This window comes from Myzus persicae, unplaced genomic scaffold, assembly GCF_001856785.1.
Source record: "Myzus persicae strain clone G006 unplaced genomic scaffold, MPER_G0061.0, whole genome shotgun sequence".
Classification (NCBI taxonomy): Eukaryota; Metazoa; Arthropoda; class Insecta; order Hemiptera; family Aphididae; genus Myzus; species Myzus persicae.
The window spans coordinates 21,675-42,450 of NW_019100558.1; the positions used below are offsets into that span (position 1 = coordinate 21,675).

The 20,776-nt window shown below is 31.9% G+C and overlaps 3 protein-coding genes across 3 annotated transcripts; 2 read left to right on the forward strand and 1 right to left on the reverse strand.

The window, feature by feature from the left end:
• Positions 1–294: 294 nt before the first annotated feature.
• On the forward strand, positions 295–969 carry LOC111032880 (protein ALP1-like). The gene has a single exon (XM_022313359.1). It carries the CDS (start codon positions 295–297, stop codon positions 967–969), a length of 675 nt encoding a protein of 224 aa, XP_022169051.1.
• Positions 970–4,897: 3,928 nt separating this feature from the next.
• LOC111032891 lies at positions 4,898–5,587 on the reverse strand. Its single transcript, XM_022313368.1, has one exon. The coding sequence runs from the start codon at positions 5,585–5,587 to the stop codon at positions 4,898–4,900; it is 690 nt and encodes a 229-aa protein (XP_022169060.1).
• A 3,760-nt stretch (positions 5,588–9,347) lies between these two features.
• Positions 9,348–10,094, forward strand: LOC111032900. The gene is made up of 2 exons (XM_022313379.1): positions 9,348–9,462; positions 9,539–10,094. Exons 1-2 carry the CDS (start codon positions 9,376–9,378, stop codon positions 9,911–9,913), a joined length of 462 nt encoding a protein of 153 aa, XP_022169071.1. The 5' UTR covers positions 9,348–9,375; the 3' UTR covers positions 9,914–10,094.
• Positions 10,095–20,776: the final 10,682 nt, after the last annotated feature.

Here is a 20,776-nt window from a genome sequence, read left to right on the forward strand (position 1 = left end):
TCGAAAAGAAAGCTATGGTGTACTTATTTAATAGCATTATATATAAGTTTGTGCCATTTAGATAACGCATATAAGATTAATACTTTTATTGTATACCGTATGGCGTGAACCATGTGTCTATGTAGACCTATGCAAAATACAATTTACACTTGAAAAACACACTTAAGAATACACTTTTACGTCGCTGTATAAATATGAACAGTTTAAAAATTATCAAAAGTGAACGAATCCGTGACTTAATCGTGTATCAAAATTATACATTTAAAAAAAAAAACATGTAAATGATAGTATTAAATGGCGTTGTACCCAGGATGTACATTCGTCTCGCTTGTGTTATATTTTTGTCGAGGAGAATCTACTCTTGGTCACATCGGAGCAAAGACAACTAAGATATTTTGGGAAAAGATGAATGAAGATTGGATGACGAAAACAAATAAAGCTCAATGGAAACGAATTTCACAACGTTGTAAGTTTTTGTGGAACCTCTCAAATTGTATCGGTAGCTTAGATGGTAAACATATTCACATTGAGAAACTGCCGAATACTGGTTCGAGTAATTTCAATTACAAGACATATCACTCAATAGTGTTATTAGTGTGCTGTGACGCTGACGGCCTTTTTACTATGATAGAAACTGGATATGCTGGTAGGAACAGAGATGGAGGGATATTTCGAGCTTCAGCAATGAAATATTGGTTGACACGCAAGGAACTTGATATTCCTTCACCTGCAAAGCTACATCATGATGAAAATGTCGGCAAATTTCAGTATTATTTTGTGAGTGATGAGGCATTTCCATTATCGACATATTTGATGAGCCCCTACCCAAGACGAAATCTTAACACCACACAAAGAATATTTAACTATCGACTAAGCCGTGGTAGAAAAACGATAGAATGTACATTTGGAATGATGACAGAGAAATTTCAAGTGTTAAGTACTGCCATTCGTTGCCATGATGTTGGTTAAGTGAATGACATTGTAAAATCGTGTTGCATTCTACACAATTTTGTTCCAAAAAGAGAAGGATCTCAATATACAGCTCAATATTCTGGAAATATAGATCGTCGTAATACCATTGACTTTACTAATAGTTCTTCGTTATGTGAACGTACACACACAGTAAATGAACACTCAACAGCTTATTCCTTAAGAAATTATTTGGCAAGTTTTTTATTACTCCTCAAGCATCGATTCCATTTCAATGCAATTCTTGTATTTAATTTGTGTGTTTATTAATTAATATTAGTATTCACATACAGTCGAGATTACTTCATAATATAGAGCTCAACCATACTCAATTAAATTATTTAAAATGTATTTAATTAATTGATTAATTAAATTATATTTTAAATTAAACTTGATGATGGTACTATACATTATTCAAATTATTGTTATATAATTTAAGAAATCACAAATAAACAATTTAACATCACATTTATTACGTTTTTCTTTATTTGTACTATTTTCGTTTACAAATGGTAAAAATAAAATATGTACACTCTGTCCAGCGAGAGAATGCGCTGCGCACTGACCAAATATGGTCCCCCCACATGTCACCCTACCATGGTGAACCGGTTTTATTGGCATGATGACGCGGAGGGATGTGCAAGACCGGCGCGTTCTCTCGCTGGACAGAGTATAGTCATGGCTATAATAATAACTAAGGTTACAATATACATATTACAACACCTTGGTTTAATCTATCTATTTTAATTTAACTAGTACGTTTCATACAAATATACACGAACAAAAAGTAAGTACCATATAAATGTTTATGTATAAAATAAAATACTTACCTGGTATTTTGACTTCCGTTAATACGGAATGCCATGCCTTGTCCACAAAATCTTTCCTACAATAATCGGAAATTGAATAATAATATAGGGGTGGGTGTTTTTTAACCTCATCAGTCATCAATTAATTTAATGTTGAACGCCTCTGGTTCCATGATTCAAATCAAAATTACTAACATTTTTAAACCCTACGCACGATACGATTAGCAGGAGACCAGCATTGCCGATCGCACGTGTTGTTAGTTGCTCGCGTCACGGTCACGTCACAATCGCGTTGTCAACAAATTGCGTTGTTAGTGGATATCTATTCAGTTTCCTAAGAAATCGCGAGGAGGAGAAGTTGCGTCGCGCCCGCCATTGCTGATCAATCGTGTTAAGGCCCTCCGCACACGAGATGATTCTAACGCGACACGATTTATTCGATATATGCGATACGAGCGATGTCCTATCAAAGTAAATGGGGATCCTCAAACGACGCAATTTGATAACGACGTGACTATTACCATAGAACAATATAGAAGCGACACTCGATCAGCTGGTTGGGGTCTTGTTTACCTATGATCTGAAGTCTGAACCTCCGAAAAACATGGAAACGTTTACCAATATGATGTTAGACCCAAAGTGGTATTATATAAACGTTTACTTCCACGTAGATCACGACAACGAATAGCAGTACTCAGCACTTGAAATTTGTCCGCCATCATACCAAATGTTTCTACCATCGTAAAAAGCCCATCAGCATCACAACATCCCAATAAAACAATTGAATTGTAGGCTTTATAGTTGAAATTACTTGAACCTGTATTCGGCAACTTCTCTATTTGAATATGTTTACCGTCTATAGTCTATACTACCTATACAATTCGCGAGATTCCACAATGATTTATAACGTTCTGCAATATTTTCCCATTGATCCTTATTCGGTTTCGACATCCCATATACATTCATCACATCCCCTATTATCTGTGTCGTCTCTGCCACGATCTGCACAACTGTTGATTCTCATCGTCAAAAGTACAAGCCTAGCGACACAAATGTACTCCCTGTAGCCAAATATCTGTAAAATAAATATTTAAATGCATTATATGTATGTTTTAGTGAAAGATTGCAAAGAAAAATAGAGGAATATAAGGACTACGTTTGTAAGAAGAATTAAAAACTCGACAAGTGGATCAAAAGCCAAGAAGCCGTATTATTTGAATGAAGCAATGCAGTTCACGTTACCTTTTGTCAAAACATGTGCTATGCCTAGTGGAAATTTACCAACTATTCCTGATAAAGAATTTGAGACCGCTGATGTGTGGGAAAACTCAGAAATATCGGAGTATACTGAATCAAACCAGACAGACATCATGTCAGTCTCATCGCCGATATGCTTCTACCACCATCCCCTCGCCCTTCTACTTCAAATAGCATACTACTAATTACGACACAATCTGAAACTGAACGCGTTACTACTCCAAAATCAACATTTTTAAAATCCAAATCTACTCCAGGAAAAAAGTAAAAAGAAATAAAAATATTTCCACTGATGTTGACTAAGCCTTTGCCGAATATTTTGAAACCAAGAAAGCTAAAATAGCCGCGTTTGCTTCTGATGCCAGGACAGATTCAGTAAAACAGTTTCTAAATAGTCTTATACCGGATCTCTTAACAATGTCAGCTTCACAACTGAGAACCTATAAACACAAATCTATTGAACTTATTGACGAAATACTTTTAAGTCCTCCCACTATGAATAGTCATTCTTCAGTTGCTACTTATTTATCTTCGTTTTCATCCGACGAAAGTATAGTAATAATTAAGTAGTAACGTAATTTCAAATTACACAAACTATATATGTAATACTCAATATTATAAAGCCTAATAAGAAGTTTCTTTTTTTTATGATCAAAATTATAAAGCCTAATATAAAATAAGAAGTTTTTTTTTATTATGATTAAAAAAATTATAAAGCCTAATATTAAATAAGAAGTTAATGTTTTTTATTATGGTTAAAATTATAAAGACTGATGTTAAATAAGAAGTTAATGTTTTTTATTAAGATAAAAATTATAAAGACTAATGTTAAATAAGGATATGTTTTTGTTTATAATTAATATTATGAGGTTTATTATATGATAAATATTAAAAAATATTTTTAAAACTATAACTATAAACATCATTGACGTACCTTAATGTGATTAATATTCTTTCTTCTGCACTCACACATTCTCTCATGTTAGTATTCTTCTAATGAATGGCATGAGATATAATGTCAACAATTTCTTTGTAGGATTCCTTTGACATTCTATAAAATGCTACAAATGTAACGTCGGTTTTCCGTGTAGCGAGTTTGGGTGGGTAATAATTTACGTGAGCAAAATCCCAACGGCTGCCAGATACCGTCTGCAATTTGTTTCAGCTAGGACCGCTCCCGTCGCCGTACTTGATGCGTCGGTACTCAATCACAACGGTATGTCGTGTCTAGGGTGTGCCAGCGTGACCGTGTCTGCCAGAGCTTGTTTGGACTTTTCGAAAGCTTCGCGAGTGCTTTGATTCCAAACTAGTGGGCCGTCTTTTTTCCGGACCGTGGACGCGAGCGCGTACAACTGGGTTTGTAGTTGTGCAGCGTGCGGGATGAACCGGTGATAAAAGTTTACTGAACCTCACAGGCTTTGTAGTCCCTTTTTTTTGACGGTAGTGGCCACTTATGAATGTCGGACACTCGTTTCTGGAAGCGGCTTGCAACCGTGTTGTTTCATTACGTGGCCGAGCAAAGTGAGCTCTGAAGCGCACGTTGGTCACATGATCGTCAGCGTTGGCGGAGATGAATAATACATCATCGATGTAGGCAAAGGCGAAATCTAAACCTTGAATGATGCCGTTTATGAAACGCTGAAACGTCTGTGCCACGTTCTTGAGCCCAAAACACTTGACAGGGAACTCATACAAACCGAACGGCGTCGTGACCGCGGTTTTTGGTATATCATCTTTAGCGATGGGAATTTGATGGTGAGCGCGTACAAGGTCGAGCTTTGAAAAAATAGTTCGACCTGCTAGGTTGGCGGCAAAATCGTGGATGTGAGGTAGTGGGTACCTGTCTGGCATTGTGACCGCGTTCACGCGCCGATAGTCACCGCAGGTCGACTAAAGTGCCGTCTTTTTTGGAGTAGAGCAGCAAAAGGGCTGGCCCAAGCACTCTCCAATGGCTGACATATGCCTTTCTGGCACATGTATGCAAACTCATTTTTCGCGATGGTGTACTGGTGTGGCGGCTGGTAGCGTGGACGCGCGAATAACGGTGGTCTGGTTGTGTCCAACGTGTGTTCCGTAGTGTGAGTAAACTTATTCGGGACCGGCGATTCACGCGTAACTGCCGGGAACTCAGCAATAATGTCCGTCCAGCATCGTGGGTGAACTACCGAAAAAATGTCTGAAACTTGTACGTTAGCGACGCTGGTTTTGATAGCGGTGGACGAATCTTGGTTGATGAGACGGCGGTTACGTACGTCGAGTAACAGGCCGTAATATTTCAAAAAATCGGCACCAATAATAGCACGCGAGACGTACGCAATCTCGAAACGCCACGGGAAAGAACGTGCGAGGCCGATGTTGAGACGTAGATTTTTGGGTCCGTAAGTGCGGATCCGAGTGCCGTTAGCGGCTGTGAGAACCAAATCCGACGAGGCGCGATGCCAGGCGACAGGTGGGATAACCGAGATGTCGGCTCCCGAGTCAATCAAAAACTGTCGGCCGGAGCATGTGCCTGTGATGAACACGTGGCAGCTGTGGTTCGCGGTGGTGGACATGGTTGCGACCGCCGCGCTTGCTAGTTTTCCGACTTAAAAAAGAACACGGCGACTTGCAGTGCCTAGCGTCGGCGCCGTATTGATTATGATAGCTGCACCATTTCGGGTTGTTTTGTGAGCTCGATTTCGAACGGCTCCGATTGCGACCGTACCCGGAATTATTACGGGACTGCTGAGCGGTGATCAGGTTGGAGATTTGGGTAGTCAACGAGAGAATGGCGGCCTCCATGGCGCGGAGACGGTCGTCCGAGCTGCTCGATAGCACTGCGAAAACATCGCGCGAGGTACTGGCCTCCAAAACGCGACCTACGCGTTCAGCGATGTCGGTCAACGTTCCGTCGAGACCGGAGACTGTTGCGCGAATGTTTGACAGTAACTTCTGTAGCCAGAACTCCTTAAGCGTGGTGTCGTCTAACGAATTAGGAAGCACCGCTCTCATGTCTCGGAGCATTTGGGAGGGTCTCCGATCGCCCATTCCGCCCGGTTCGACGATGCCCATTCCGCCCGGTTCGACGATGGTGCGAAATCGAGTCGACGGTGGCACTGAAAACGTGTTGATGAGGCGGTCCTTTAGACTAGCGTAAGACGTGCTGGGACCAATCAGGTCCCTTACAGTCTTGACCGCCTCCTCGTTCAATGCGGCGAGCACGTGGTTTAAGCGCGGAGTATCGGCACGAATTCTTTGGTTTGAAAACACGGCATCAGCGTGTAGGAACCACTCGTGCGGGGAGTAAGTCCAAAAATTCGGTAGCCGGGGCACGTGAGAAACACTGTCAACCGAGTTCGGAACGTTCGAGATAGCGGGTAGTGACAGCTGACCGAGCACACTGCGCACCGGTTGCATCTTGCATGACTTCACCGTCAATCATTGCAAAAAAGGTAGGCAGACTTGTCAGGGCGCTTAGAGTAGTTGCGTGTATATATGAAAATTGCAAATTTCGAAATCATGAGGTCACCAATGCGGCAATTGAAGTGGAAAAACTCACACGGGAAAAGGTTTTGAGGTTAGGAGTGAAACTTAAATTGTCAGGTCTGTTTCAAACACGGACTACGCGTGATACACGTTATAGCTCTATCCAGTGTACAGGGGCGCCCGCAGAAAATCGGCTCAGTGGGTGCAAAGTTTAATTTTTGTGATACACACATAGGTTATCACGTATTTGCATTACTACACACTGATTTTTTGATTCATTTAAAAATCCCAGTGGGTGCATTGGCACCCACTGGCCCCTTTCTGCGGGCGCCCCTGCCAGTGTGTATGATTTAAGGTGTTATAGTGATAAGGACGATTAGGTACTGAATGCTTAGATCATATACTTTGTTCATGCGCAGTGATGACTTCGGGCAAGAACAGCTATGCTTCAAGATTTTAAACCATAGCTCTATCCAGTGTATAGGATCTAAGTGTTTTGTGTATTCATCAGTAATCTCTTATCATAAAACAGTTTTGCTCATGCGCAGTGATGACTTTGGACACAAACAGCTATGCTTCAAGATTTTAAACCATAGCTCTATTCAGTGTATATGATCTAAGGCAAAGATGGAACATTAGGACCGAGGACTGGGAGGCGTGGTCGTGCCAAACGGATTCAGAGAGATAGCATGAGTTTTATCATAAGAGTGAGAGAAATGTCCTCTACTCCGAGGACAGCCAATTACATAGCTTTAATAGTGCCCGATCACGAGGACAATTGCACGCGTTATCATACCTAATGTTCCGTCTATTTCTATAAGTCTATGAATATATGATGGTCACGTGAGATATATTTTGTCACGAGCGCGTGCGTGCATACGTTATCCCATACCCATGCACTGAAAGATATATGTTGGTTTCGTTGCTGATCGGGCAGCGGCGTCCGTGGTGGTATCATCCCATTTCGCCGAATCCTATTTCGCCGAATCCTACTTTAACGACAAAAAAAAACAGTTGTATACGGATTAATATAAAATCCCATTTGGCCGAATGCTATTTTTTCGAATCCCATTTTGCCGAAAAATTTAAAATAAAATTGTATTTGTTAGGTAATAAAGACTAAAAAATTAATACAAGGTTCCTAATATATTGTGACAAAAAGTGGTTAAATAAGTTTTTAATATTTCTAACTCTAAAATTCAAAAATTCACTTTTTTCTGTTGCTTTTCGCTATAATTGATGTATTATTAAAGTGGGAAGAAAGCTATTTCAGGTGACATCGTCGCGGAAACATCGTTCCGTAATCTTATCGCTGATAAAGTGACAATAGTAATAAAAACTTACATCTACAAATGTAAAATGTTACACATATAATGATGATGAGTTTACTCACAGTCACTCTCTTTATAATCTGCAGTCACATTTGCCACTCGTACTAGTTATTTAAGTGTTGTATTTTAAAAGTGTATTTTAATATGTCTTGGTATACAATTAATTCAAACCGCGGCAAACCGCTATTAGTTGTAGATAATTATATACATAGGATTGACCGAAATAATGGAAATAATGAATATTATAAGTGTATTGATAACTGTGGAGGACGAGCAATATTAAGATCGCAAACGACTGCAATAATATCCAAAATTCATCATCACCCGACGCATGGAGCTGAATTGGCACGACGTGGATTTCGAGAAACTCTAAAGGTAAAATAAATCTTCAGTTTGTTTATATATTATATTATAGTTTGTATATATTATAAGTATACGTATATACTATATATATTGCGTTAATATATAAATAATACAGTGTGATTGATTAAGCGTAAAACACTCATTATTTCAAAAAGTATTCGTGTTTTTGAAAACAATTTTTTACATAGTTTTAAGTCGTTAAAAATAATACGTTTTTATTAAAAAATTATATTTTTAAATATTTTTTATCCACTATATTTTTTTTAGTTTTTTAGTTTTTTGAATGACAACATAGAGTTTTAATTTCATATTCCAAAGCAGAATAATTTTCTGAGTATTTTGATACATAAAAATCGAATTTTGGGCGAGTAGTTTATGAGTTATACGTATTTATAGTTTAGACAAGCGGAGTGGAGTGGTACGGGGTACCCCGCAAAATTTTAAATACGTAAACTCATGAACTACTGGTCCTAAATTTGATTTGTATGTGAATAACGATTTTTTTTTTTTACTACGATAACTTATAACAAACCTTGCATTAAAAATTAACTTAATTAAATTAAATTTTAAAGATTTTTAATATAATAAATTATATGCCCCGGGCGCCAAATTTTTAAATAGTATAATATTAAATATTATAAAATATTATTATATTTTTTATATATATATTATAATAATAAATCATATATCAAGCGTGTATATAGTATACATATATAATTAGTATGTAGATCACATAAAAAACGAATTATTATATATTTAGGAAAAAGTGGTTTCAAATCCAACAAAATCTGTGCCTCAGAATTTCCACGAAGTGAGACGATCCCTTGTTTCTTCAGGAATAAAAGGTTGCACTATATCAGAAGTAGAAGATGCTGTTCCTGTATATACTAGTGTCAGATCTTCAGCATACAGAAAGCGAATGAAATTGGTACCAAAATTACCTACAAAGTTATCGGAACTTATTCTTGAGAACGAATGGAGATCAACTAACGACAGAAAGGATTTTTTATTAGGTAATTATTTTTTCATGACAACTTGAGAAGTAGGTACTGCTCAATCAGTTAATAATACAAACCATTAATAACTAAATGTATATAGGATGTGATGGTCTTGACGACAAAATTGTTGTATTTGAGACGGAAGGATTCTTAAGAAGACTATGCAGTAGTGAAATTATTTTTATGGATGGGACATTTAAATCAGCACCTCAGTTATTTACCCAAATTTATACTTTGCACAGCTATGTTGTAGGAATAATGATACCATTGGTAATTATAATTATAAAAATAAACTAATAGGAGTTTTTAGTACATAATTATTAATTATAGAAAATTGACTTTAAAGGCTTATGCATTGCTACCCAACAAAAGCACAGAAACGTATTCCAGAATGTTTAAAATAATAAAAGAAGCTGCTCTAAGGAATGGTTTAATATTTAACCCCAATACATTTCAAATAGACTTTGAAATTGGTATGATTGTTTCAATTAGAGAAACTTTTGGATATACAACATCTATAAAAGGATGTTTATTCCACTTGGGTCAATCAATTTGGCGGAAAGTTCAAAATTTAGGGCTTGTTCGTGATTATAATCAAAATGACGATATAAAAAAAACTGTACGCCGTATGTGTAGCCTAGCTCTAATACCAATAGACCAAATCGATGATTGTTGGACAGAAATTCATGCCCAAGCGCCTCAACATGAAGGTAAATATTAAAAGGTATTTAAAATTTGTGTACTACAATTTTTATATTTATATAAATAAATTATTTAGGTTTGGATAGATTGATGAGTTACTTCGTAGAAACTTATTTGGATAACGACGTTAGTATATTTAGTCGTAGCATGTGGAACCACTACGAAACAGACCATACGAGGACAATTAACCACCTCGAGGGTTGGCATGCAGCTCTTAACAGAAATAATATTATAACGAAACAAAATTCTATTTTACTATGCTTCGGCGAGATGGGTTTCGGCGAGATGGGTTTCGGCGAGATAGGTTTCGGCGAGATGGGTTTTCGGCGAGACGGGATTCGGCGAAATGGGTTTCGGCGAAATGGGCCCAAATCGTCCGTGGTAGGTTCCGTAAATTCAGGGTTGCGGCTTAGGAGGTCTGTCGCGGCTATATATATATCGTATATATAAATATAATTATCGCGACGGTCAAGGTCAAATTTGTATTTAAATACCGTGTCTCCCCAAGTCGCCGAAACCCAATTCGCCGACACCCCATTTCGCCGACTATTTTTTACATTTTCCCAATTTTCCGAATATAAATATTATATAAACAATTATATAAATTTATATAATAATAAAAATCAATAAAAATAAAAATAAAAATAATAAACAAAAATTATTGTATGTACATATGATATTTTATTATATCTATGTAGTCCAATAATGAAATTTCTTTTGATTCCAATCTAAAATAAAGTACAAAATAACTTATTTATTAAAAATCCTAGGTGTAAAAATTAACCATTTTATAATATTTACCTATTCTTTGCATTTGTTTATCTTTCTTCAAGTTTCCGAAACTTCATTTTACTTAATGGTTTTCGATTACCGTTTTTCTGGACTGCAATGTCGAGTTCAAAATTTTGTTGTTGATTTTTTATCTCGTTTATCAAGAAAAATATATTTGGCTATGTTCGACTAATAGATCGGTTTAAACTAGACTGTCGGCGAAATGGGAATGTTTCTAAAATATTTTAAAATTGGTATATTTGTCGGCGAACTGAGTTGTCGGCAAATTGGGATTCGGCAAAGTGGGTATAAAATAAACCTTAGGCTACAGCCAATTTGCGCCCCGAGGGATATGGACAGATGCGCCCGAAAGATAAGGTACTACCTGCCGATTTATAGCCCATATGCACCCATTTCGTATGCAACGTTGCTGTTGTGATTCATATTATTATAGATTATATTTATCTTGATAAATAACTTAAATTATTTAGATTACCTAGTAGATTATATTATAATCTACTAATTGTGCAGTTATTATTTATTTTATTATTATTTACTGTAGTAATAATTCATCTCACAAAAAATTATATGAATAAAATAAATATTTCAAATTAAAAAAAAAAAATTTCGGAATATATAATATAAGGTTAAGTACATGCAATTATTATAAAAATTAATACTGTTGATTTTTCTCACACGTCATATATAATAATAAAAAATTAAACACATAATTAACACATTTTCATTAAAAATAGTTCGGGTTATGATTTCGGGCGCAAGTGGGTTATTAAAAAGGTGTGATGGGCGCAAATGGTTTGCGCCGGAACCTTAAATACAACCGGACCGCTGCCCGCCGAGACAGATCGCGTTCTATGTGCCCGAACCTTTAGGGTTCAGGCATCAGGATTAGAATCCCCTATTTTATACTATTTATATTATTATATTTAAAAATAATAATCGTCAATAGCTGCCAACAACTACCAACGCATTACGTATACGTTCATTTTAAAACTACGTTACCTATAACACTAACATTTTTCTTATACGACGACGCTTGGCGCTTGCTGGTCATCCAAATTGAGTATATTATTATAAGTTTCTATATCCTCGTTCCTCACTAACACTTCATGCTTCTGTTAAAGGCTATTGTGACATGCATTGGGTTTTATGTTAGATGCACCTTATTTACACAGCAGTTAAAATCTAAATATGGCGTTCAGCAACAAATAGAGAATATCATTCAAATGTTTAGTTTGGTATTGAGCAAGTCGCATATAAAAGTCCTCAAGAAATATAATTTTATTTCATTTATTGAACAACGTTCACATTATTTCAATTATATTCTTTTATTAAATAAAAATGATTTTTTTCAAACACAGTTTAATTACTATAACAATTTTAGTTATTGCAACTATGGTTATGACAGCAATGACAGCTACTTTGAATCAGAAACGACGTATGGATTAATTATTGATATTTAACTATTGTATTTTTTTTATTTTTTAATCTTTTTTTTATTTAGAACACTTAATTTTCTGTATATCATCAGATTTGCATAACCTAATTTTAATATAGGTTCTCTACACCTGAATTATTTATTTTATTTTTTATGATATAAATCATTTTCCAGTTACAATTACATGTTTTTTTTTATTTTTAGTTTATTGTGCCAGTATGTAAGCTTTATAATTAATAATAAATACAAATTTGATTATGATAGTCCGCTTAGTTCAATCAATGAAAATATATAATATATTATGTTGTCTTAAATTATAGTTTAAAAACAGGTTTCATAAACAATCACTATTTATATTTAATAAGTCAATTTATTGTAATTTTTGTTGTAATTTAAATAAAAAATAGTGACCCAAGTGGTTAGTTTATTACAGATTAATGAACCGTCACATTAAATAATCGTTTATGTTACCTAACGTGTGAAAAGATTATATACAATAAGAAGGATAATTTTAAAATGTTATAGGTATTCTAATGACATACTGTGGATTTAAAAGTGAGTTAATTGTATAAATAAGTAATTTTATTTATATTTCATCTTTTTATTAAACGATTAATTTATATATATATAAATATTAATAATTATCATACTCCATTGGTTTTCTGATGATAAAGTTCAATTATTTTTTATTTAGGCTCTTTAGTTTCACAAAATATTTGGAATGTTTAATTTTTATCAAAATACCTATGTTTATTTTATCATATTCTGTAGGTACATGATCAAACTTTCAAAATATTTTTACTCGTTTTAAACAATTCACGGACATTTGAAATTGCATGTTATTTAAGTTTATTTTTATATATATTTCAATAAATATTGATTTGTTTGACTGAAATTCTTAAAAATTCAATTCGAGGTTAACCATGTGTTGACATACCTAATAGTAGTTGAGTTATATTAAATGTCTATTGGAACAGTAAATATGCAAAATTTAAATATTAATACAATTTTATTAACATAAATCGTCAAATTATATATAAATTGAAAAAAAAACCAAAAAATTGCGATATCAGTGGAAATCAAAAATTTTAATAATTATTATTAACTTCTCGAAAATAATCACATTTGATTTACTGAATTCCACATATGTTGAACTCAGTGAACACAGTGTGATCGCGCACAACTAAACTAATAACAAAGTAATAATTATTATTACTATAGTAAATAGTAATAGTAGTAGTTATAGACTCTCACTGTAGTGTAGTTTGGTTTGCGACTTTTTTACTGTTGATAATAATTATTCCTATGCAATTATGTATATGTTATAATCTACATGACTTATCGTGGTGTTTATTTTGTGTAAGGCACAAAAATCATCATGTCTTCCGAATTTTTATATGAGTGGGAACCCGACTCTAATTAATAGTTTGTATGATGAAAAGTCATATCCACATAATATTTATCTTTCAGACATGTAATTACCAAATATTGGAAACAAATATAACCCCTACATTCCCTATTCATATAAGAAATTCATTATGTGGGTCCACTGTAACATCTTAAAAAAATAACGAATGTTCATTGTATAAGGTATAAGCAGCTTTTTCAGTACCTTTTGCATTTAATTATGCTGTGCATAAAGTAAACTCTCAAATGTAATACTGGAATAATTCAATTTCAGATAATCATTCCGATTACATAGTATTTGATTTAAATGGTATGTGTTTGAAACTCAATAATTAATTCAATTTTAAATATCATACTTTGTGGCTGTATGCATTTATCTAGTTAATCTATATACCAACAGATTAAATATCAAAATCAATAAAATATTTACTAATGGAAGAGCCATCATAAATATCCGAAGAGTCCTATGATTAATTTAACTAATATAAAATTAGTCAAATATCTGTTTTGGGTACAAATAGTTTTATACATATAAAAACAAATGAACCATTTTATTATTGTATTTAATTGATTTTATTTATTTATTAGCTCTAAATTGTAAGTATTTTCATTGTTAATTTTGTGTTAGTCAAGTTTTATTAATTTTTTCTAGTTTGTTATAGTTCAGTAACAATTTATAGATAACTTTATTATAATTTGTTTATAGAACAGATTATTATTAAATCTCTTATAATAAACTATCTTAAGTAAACATTTTAATTAAAAAAATTTTTCAGTTGATAGCTGTAAGCTGTTAGTTCTCTACTTAATGATCCAAACTACCGCACTAATGCACTTTTTTTGGTATAAGTTGTTAATTTGACCTTATTGAAAGTTAATTATGATCTAATTTATTTACTCATATTATTCCATTTTGGTACCTACTCTCATTTTTGTATAGTTTGGACAATTTTGATACTTTACATGTTAAGAATGTTTCCTCGATTATATACAGTTGATTACCAATTTTTAAAAAGTTAAATACTTCATCACTTTTATTGATTTAAATAGCAAAATAATTTTAATCAATCGAGTGTAATTTTTTTCGTGTTGACAAAATAGATATTTTTAGGCATAATTGAAAGTCGAATTCTAATAATAAATTGAATCACATAATTTATACAAGACAAACAATTTACACATATTTGTTTTTCCTATACATTTTGAGTGGTTTTTTTTTCATAATATACAATGATTAACTATTGAAGTAAAATTCTAAAAAGTTAAAGTAATACTATTGCAATGTGTATTATATTGATTTGTTTTAATTTACATTTTTAAAATTTAATAAAAACAATTTGTACATTTCTGGTTTGATTGTGTATGTTAGTTGATGGCACAATTCAATAGCTTTAAAATAAAGAAATCTAAGATAACAAGTTGAAAAGAAGTAAAGATAGGCTTATCAGTAAATATTTAATATTTTTGATTTGGTTTGAAAAAAAGTTGAATTGCACATTACTATAAAGATTAAAAAAGTTATACTTCTTCTTTAAAGTATTTATTTTTTATTCTATTTATTTCATAACATAAGCATAATTTTATAACTAAATATCTTTGATAATTTCGTAAGATTATTAGTTGATATTAATATAACCTTTTTTCATAGAAAATGGACAATAATCCAGGTCAACGGGAAATATAAAAATCGCCTACAATAAAAAAGAACGACGAAAAGATCAGAAATTTTTAATTTAATTGAAAATCTTTTGTCATCTAATAAGGGCTAGAATCTTACTTCTGATACTCATTTTGGCGAATGTGACTCGGCAACTTACATTTGAAGATATCTATTGTGTTCTGTACATTTATTATTTTATAACATAAAGTAATTTTTTTGTTTACATTTTAGGGATTTTTATTTTTTTAATTTTATTATTTCTGTAGCATACAAACTAATAAGACAATGATGGTTCTTTAAATATTTTATTTCTTATTGTAATTGTTATAAATTTAATATTATATCAATGATTAATTTTATTTACAAAAGGTTAAAAATCTGTTTTTTTCTAATAATGACATAAACAATACTTAAAAAATTGTGTTTAAATATTGTCTTAAATTTGAATTTCATTAAATTATTGGTTACTCTTAAAACAAATAACCTTTATATAGTATATTTAATTACAAAATATTCACAAAGTCTCGAGAAACTTTATTCTGAAGTGTAATGGATTAGTAAAGATAAGATATAGATATAACTCAATAAAATCATATTTAAATATATACTTGCAGTGTTGAATTGTAAATGGTTATTAATGTTGTCAACTTAATAAATTATTTCTTACTTCTTATAGATTCAGTAGAACCAGAAAAATTAATAGGTACTTACTTAATTTTTGGTTTTTCTTGTATTACGTATTTGTGTGCTAGTTTTAGTATTCCACACTTACTTTGTGGCCTGTATGAAACGTTTCTTTGGTATATTTCATAAATAGGTAGGTGTATTTTAATTATACATACAGTTTTCTATGGTTATTCATTTTTATTTTATTTTTTTTTAGATACACTTAGTACGTATATGTTGTTTTTTTTTTTTAAGCGGAGCTTTCTTATGGCGGTGGTGAAGGGGACCGGACCACGAAGAATAAGTTGTATTGATGTTGTTTGGGGGTTAACGAATGCAATGAGAAAGGGGGCCAATTTCAGAAACATATTCGTCCATTCCATAGACATATAAAACAACTTGATTGAAGAATACAGGATAACGTTGAAGTCGGCACCTATTTGATTCAGGGAAAAATTGCATGATTGATAATATACATGTTTTTCTAAGATATATATATATATATCACATCAGTGATCAATATCAATAGGTACCTACCTATCTTATCAATAGTTATTTTGTAAATGTTGCAATGTTGATATATGGCAGTAATGAAACACTGGCAACCTCATTTGAGTGGAATATACCTTGGATAGTGCATAATTACGCACAAATCGTTTAAGCTACATAAAAATATGTTCGTTCACAGTTTTTTGTTATTCTATTATCCGACATATCCGAGAAATTGGTTTTCAATAAAAAGTTTTCAATTTTAGGTTAGATAAGATTAGGTTATAGTATACCTAATAATATATTATTATGATTATTCACACATCAGGATTTATAATTCATACATTTTCTTCACCGGGTGAATCACAATGTACATTACTGTAAATTTCAAATTATATATAACTGTATTATTTATGACTAACAGAGTATTTTAAATACATGTATTTTTTGCAGTATCTATTGGTAAGTATGTGATAAGAAGACCGTCAAATGTTCTTATCAAAAGTACTGTGTCCTTTGTCGCTATCTAGTATCTAGTGTATATTTCCGATTTATAATTTATAATTTAAAATACTGTAGTAATATAATAATAATGCGTAATAATTACAAATTACTAATACTCCGGAGTCCGGAAAATAATTTAAAAAATTGTAAATTATAATTACAAATTATAAATAATATTTTAAATTACTTACCTCTAGACCAATCTTGATTTAGTTTACTGGTTAAAACATAAGCAAAACCACAATCATCGAGAAGATAATTTACCAAATCTATTGTTGACTTCAGAGTTACTCTTAAACCTTCTACTGTTTGTTTTGTCAAAAATTCTTCTTCCTTTATTATATTATTATTTAAATTATTTTCCCAGTTGTCCAGCCATTCTAATGCATCATTCAATACCTCAAAAATGACATGTTTGTAAATATACAACATAAATAAATACTATAATACAACAAACCTACATAATTATAATATACATTACAGAACTATAAAAGTATTATTTATTTTGTTTAATAATTTAGAAAATTATGTTAGTATTTAAATATAAAATTAAAAGAAGCATTTATATAACTGGAATTAAATACCATATAGCATATTTTTTAAGTTGTAATCTTTTCAAACATAAATAATAGTTAATAATATAATTTTAAATTTTGTTAATTATTAAGATAATGTAAATTAATACATTTTAATATGTTTGGAAATTGGAATCAACTTATATATTTATATAATTAAGTGTACTACTTACAGTGTACTCTTTTGACCCTTCGCCAGATTCCCAAGTGCTTTTAACATCACACATTTTAAAATGATTTGCGCAAATGTGATTTTTTTTTTAGCAATATCCCTAAAGAATTTTCCCATATTTTCTTTTTCACTTCATCTTGAGGTATTCCAAAAAGAGTCTTGGAAATCAAATGTGGGGTTTTTATACAACAACGCCTCGGCATTTTTAAATAAGGATAATTTTTTGCGGATAATAAATAACAACAACTTATGAAATATGAATAAGTTACTTCAGTTTATTATATTAAAAAAATACAATATTACATACTTACATAGCTAAGTTATTTATAAATATTTGTTTTGAATATGGTATGATATTCAATATTGGTTATTAACTATAGTTTAAAATGTTCAACACCGGATGCGCTAGTAGTCAGAGTACTTTGATAAGAACTTGTGAATGTCAATAAATATTGTAGTAAATATTACTCGTTCGGCAACCAGTATATTATCTTTAATCGCGGTTAGAACTTATGCTGTTTGTAATTGGTTCAGATACTTATGTAATTCAAACACAGATCTTTAGATGATTAAAGGCTGGTCTTACAATATCCGGTCATCATAAACCGACACTTAACCAGACATTGTAAAAACCAATACAAAATGTCTAATGATTTAGAACAAAAATGCAAACATGTGAATAAACCCCTCATGGACTAAAATAGTTTTTGCTGACTAATTAAGGTCTATTCACACTACGACGGAACGGACGCGGACCGGACCCGGGTCGGAATCCGGGTCCGTCTGCGTCACCCGTGCACATGATTCACACTACGCACGGAACGGATTTTGTAACTAATGTATTAATATTATAATTTATTAAATTATAATATTATATTATGTATATTGTATTATTTTATATATTAATATATTATATTATATTATTACTATGTAATATAATATTTATTTTTAATATATTTAATTATATTATACATCTAAGATTTGAAAATTGAATACTAGTTAATTCCTCATAAGTTTATCTACTTAAAAAAAAGGTGTCTACCAGAAAGTCAAATAAAATTTTAGGAGCGTATGAAGTAAGAAGATCTAATTTTCATGACATAGAAATATAGAATATTCACTCGATTTCCCTTGGACCTATTTTCTTATTTGATGCAATTCAAAAACAAATAGATACTTAAAATGTACTCCAAAATGATAATTTTCTATAATTGAAAATGTTTTTTTTAAATATACAGATATTTTAAATTTTAAATTTTTGTAGTTATACAGTCTGATGTACAATGATTTATTGATTTGATATCATTAAATTCAACTCATTTCACAGATTTCTATGGACGCCCTTTTATACATACCTAATATACAGTAATACATCTACAAATATATTATTATTACCTAGTATTAATATTAAACATATTATACTGTATTCTATTTGATTAATTCTACGAACAAAGTTTAATCAACATTATGATATTTTTGGTACTAAAAATAATATAACTTAAAATATTATTGCCAATTGAAATATTTTAAAAATAATCCAATTATGTTCGAAGAATTGGTGATAAGTCGTTGTTAAATTAACATTCGAAATTTCGAAATCACTTGTGTTCCAACGTGCCAATCGTTAGGTCGTAACTCCTGTTTTTGCTGTGTGGTAAATGTTGATATTGTATTACACAATATATTACATACAAATTTAAATAGATACGTTACAAAAAAAAAAAAATAATATATAACATTAAGAAATGGACATTTTTTCAAATGAAGAGCTTTTGATGATAGCAGTACTTTTGGATGAAGAAGAAGAAGAACAAATAAGAAGACCAACAAGAAATATTTGGGTACATACAGCTTGGAAGAAGCGAGAGTTCGAAGGCGAATTCGCCACATTATACAAGGAACTTGTTGATGACGAATCTAAATTTTATCAATACTTTAGAATGACCATGTACAGTTTTAATAAACTGCTTAATTATATAAAAAATGAAATTCAACGGCAAGATACACGCTTCAGGAAATGCATATCACCCAGACATCGACTAGCTGTTACTTTGAGGTAAGAATGAATGTAATTTAAAATATTTATTAAAATGATAATATATAATAATAGGTACCTACCTAATGATGAATGTTTGTTAAATATTATATTAGAAAAGAAATGTGGTATTTCTAAACACTAAAAATAATTTAAAGATATAGGTTAGGTTCGATAGTCGTTTGTAAAAACAGCTGAACTAATAATATTGTTTATAAATTTTTAATATATGTACAATGTACATTAAGTTTATTGAGTATTATAACATAACTTAATATTTCATAATTTTTCAAAATTATACTGAATAACAATATATTGTTTTTAATTATTAAATTTTTATTAACTGCTTGAATTTATAAAAGATAAAAAATAGATAATTTCAACTTTAATAACGCTCGTTCATACTGTTCACATTATGAGTGCTGGATGGCTCAGATGTAAGATTGTATGAATCACGCTCAAATACGCTGTCGGCCCCTGGAGGTAATTGATAATTATGACTTTCTATATTAGCCCCAGTTAGTGGATAATTATGAGGAGTCCAAATAGGGTGCACATTATTGTTTGGTGGAATATTTATTTGACGTACCGGGTTTTGCTTTCTCATAATTTGCTGCATTTCCATATCTTGAACAATATTGAAAATTTTAGACTTTGCTAAGTTTAAAAAATATGGGTCAAACGTCTTCATTGTGCTCCCAATGCCTAGTAAAAATGCATCAACTGGATCGGTTTTCTTTTTCTCTTCGTTGTTCTTTTTAGTTTCCAATAAGTATTTCATCACCGTTGATGAAGCTGTTTCAGCAGATTTTTTATCATTTTTTTTATGTAATACTTTGTTGGTTATTAGACTTTCTTCAGGCACTGATGTTTGACGTGTTGATTTGTTCAGCGATGTGGATTGATCTTCATACTCTTCTTCTCCTTCTCCTTCTCCTTCTGTTCCACTCTCTTCGGTGCCAAGACTAGATATTGTGGGCCTTTCTTGGAAGTACGGAGTTAAAAAACTTAGCTGTTCTTCGAATTTATACTTTGGAATTTTTTTAGCTGCCTGGCCAGATGTAGTTCTTTTTTTATTTGTGATTTTGCGATATTGGTCACGAATATTTATCCATCTTGCTTTACATGCTGAAGCTAAAAAAAAATG

Bases quoted from the DNA above. Each gene is read 5' to 3' on its own strand.
- LOC111032880 (XM_022313359.1), top strand. From the start codon at position 295: ATGGCGTTGTACCCAGGATGTACATTCGTCTCGCTTGTGTTATATTTT.
- LOC111032891 (XM_022313368.1), bottom strand. From the start codon at position 5,587: ATGTCCACCACCGCGAACCACAGCTGCCACGTGTTCATCACAGGCACA.
- LOC111032900 (XM_022313379.1), top strand. From the start codon at position 9,376: ATGGATGGGACATTTAAATCAGCACCTCAGTTATTTACCCAAATTTAT. The intron at 9,463-9,538 runs GTAATTATAATT...TTGACTTTAAAG, and splicing joins TAGGAATAATGATACCATTG to GCTTATGCATTGCTACCCAA.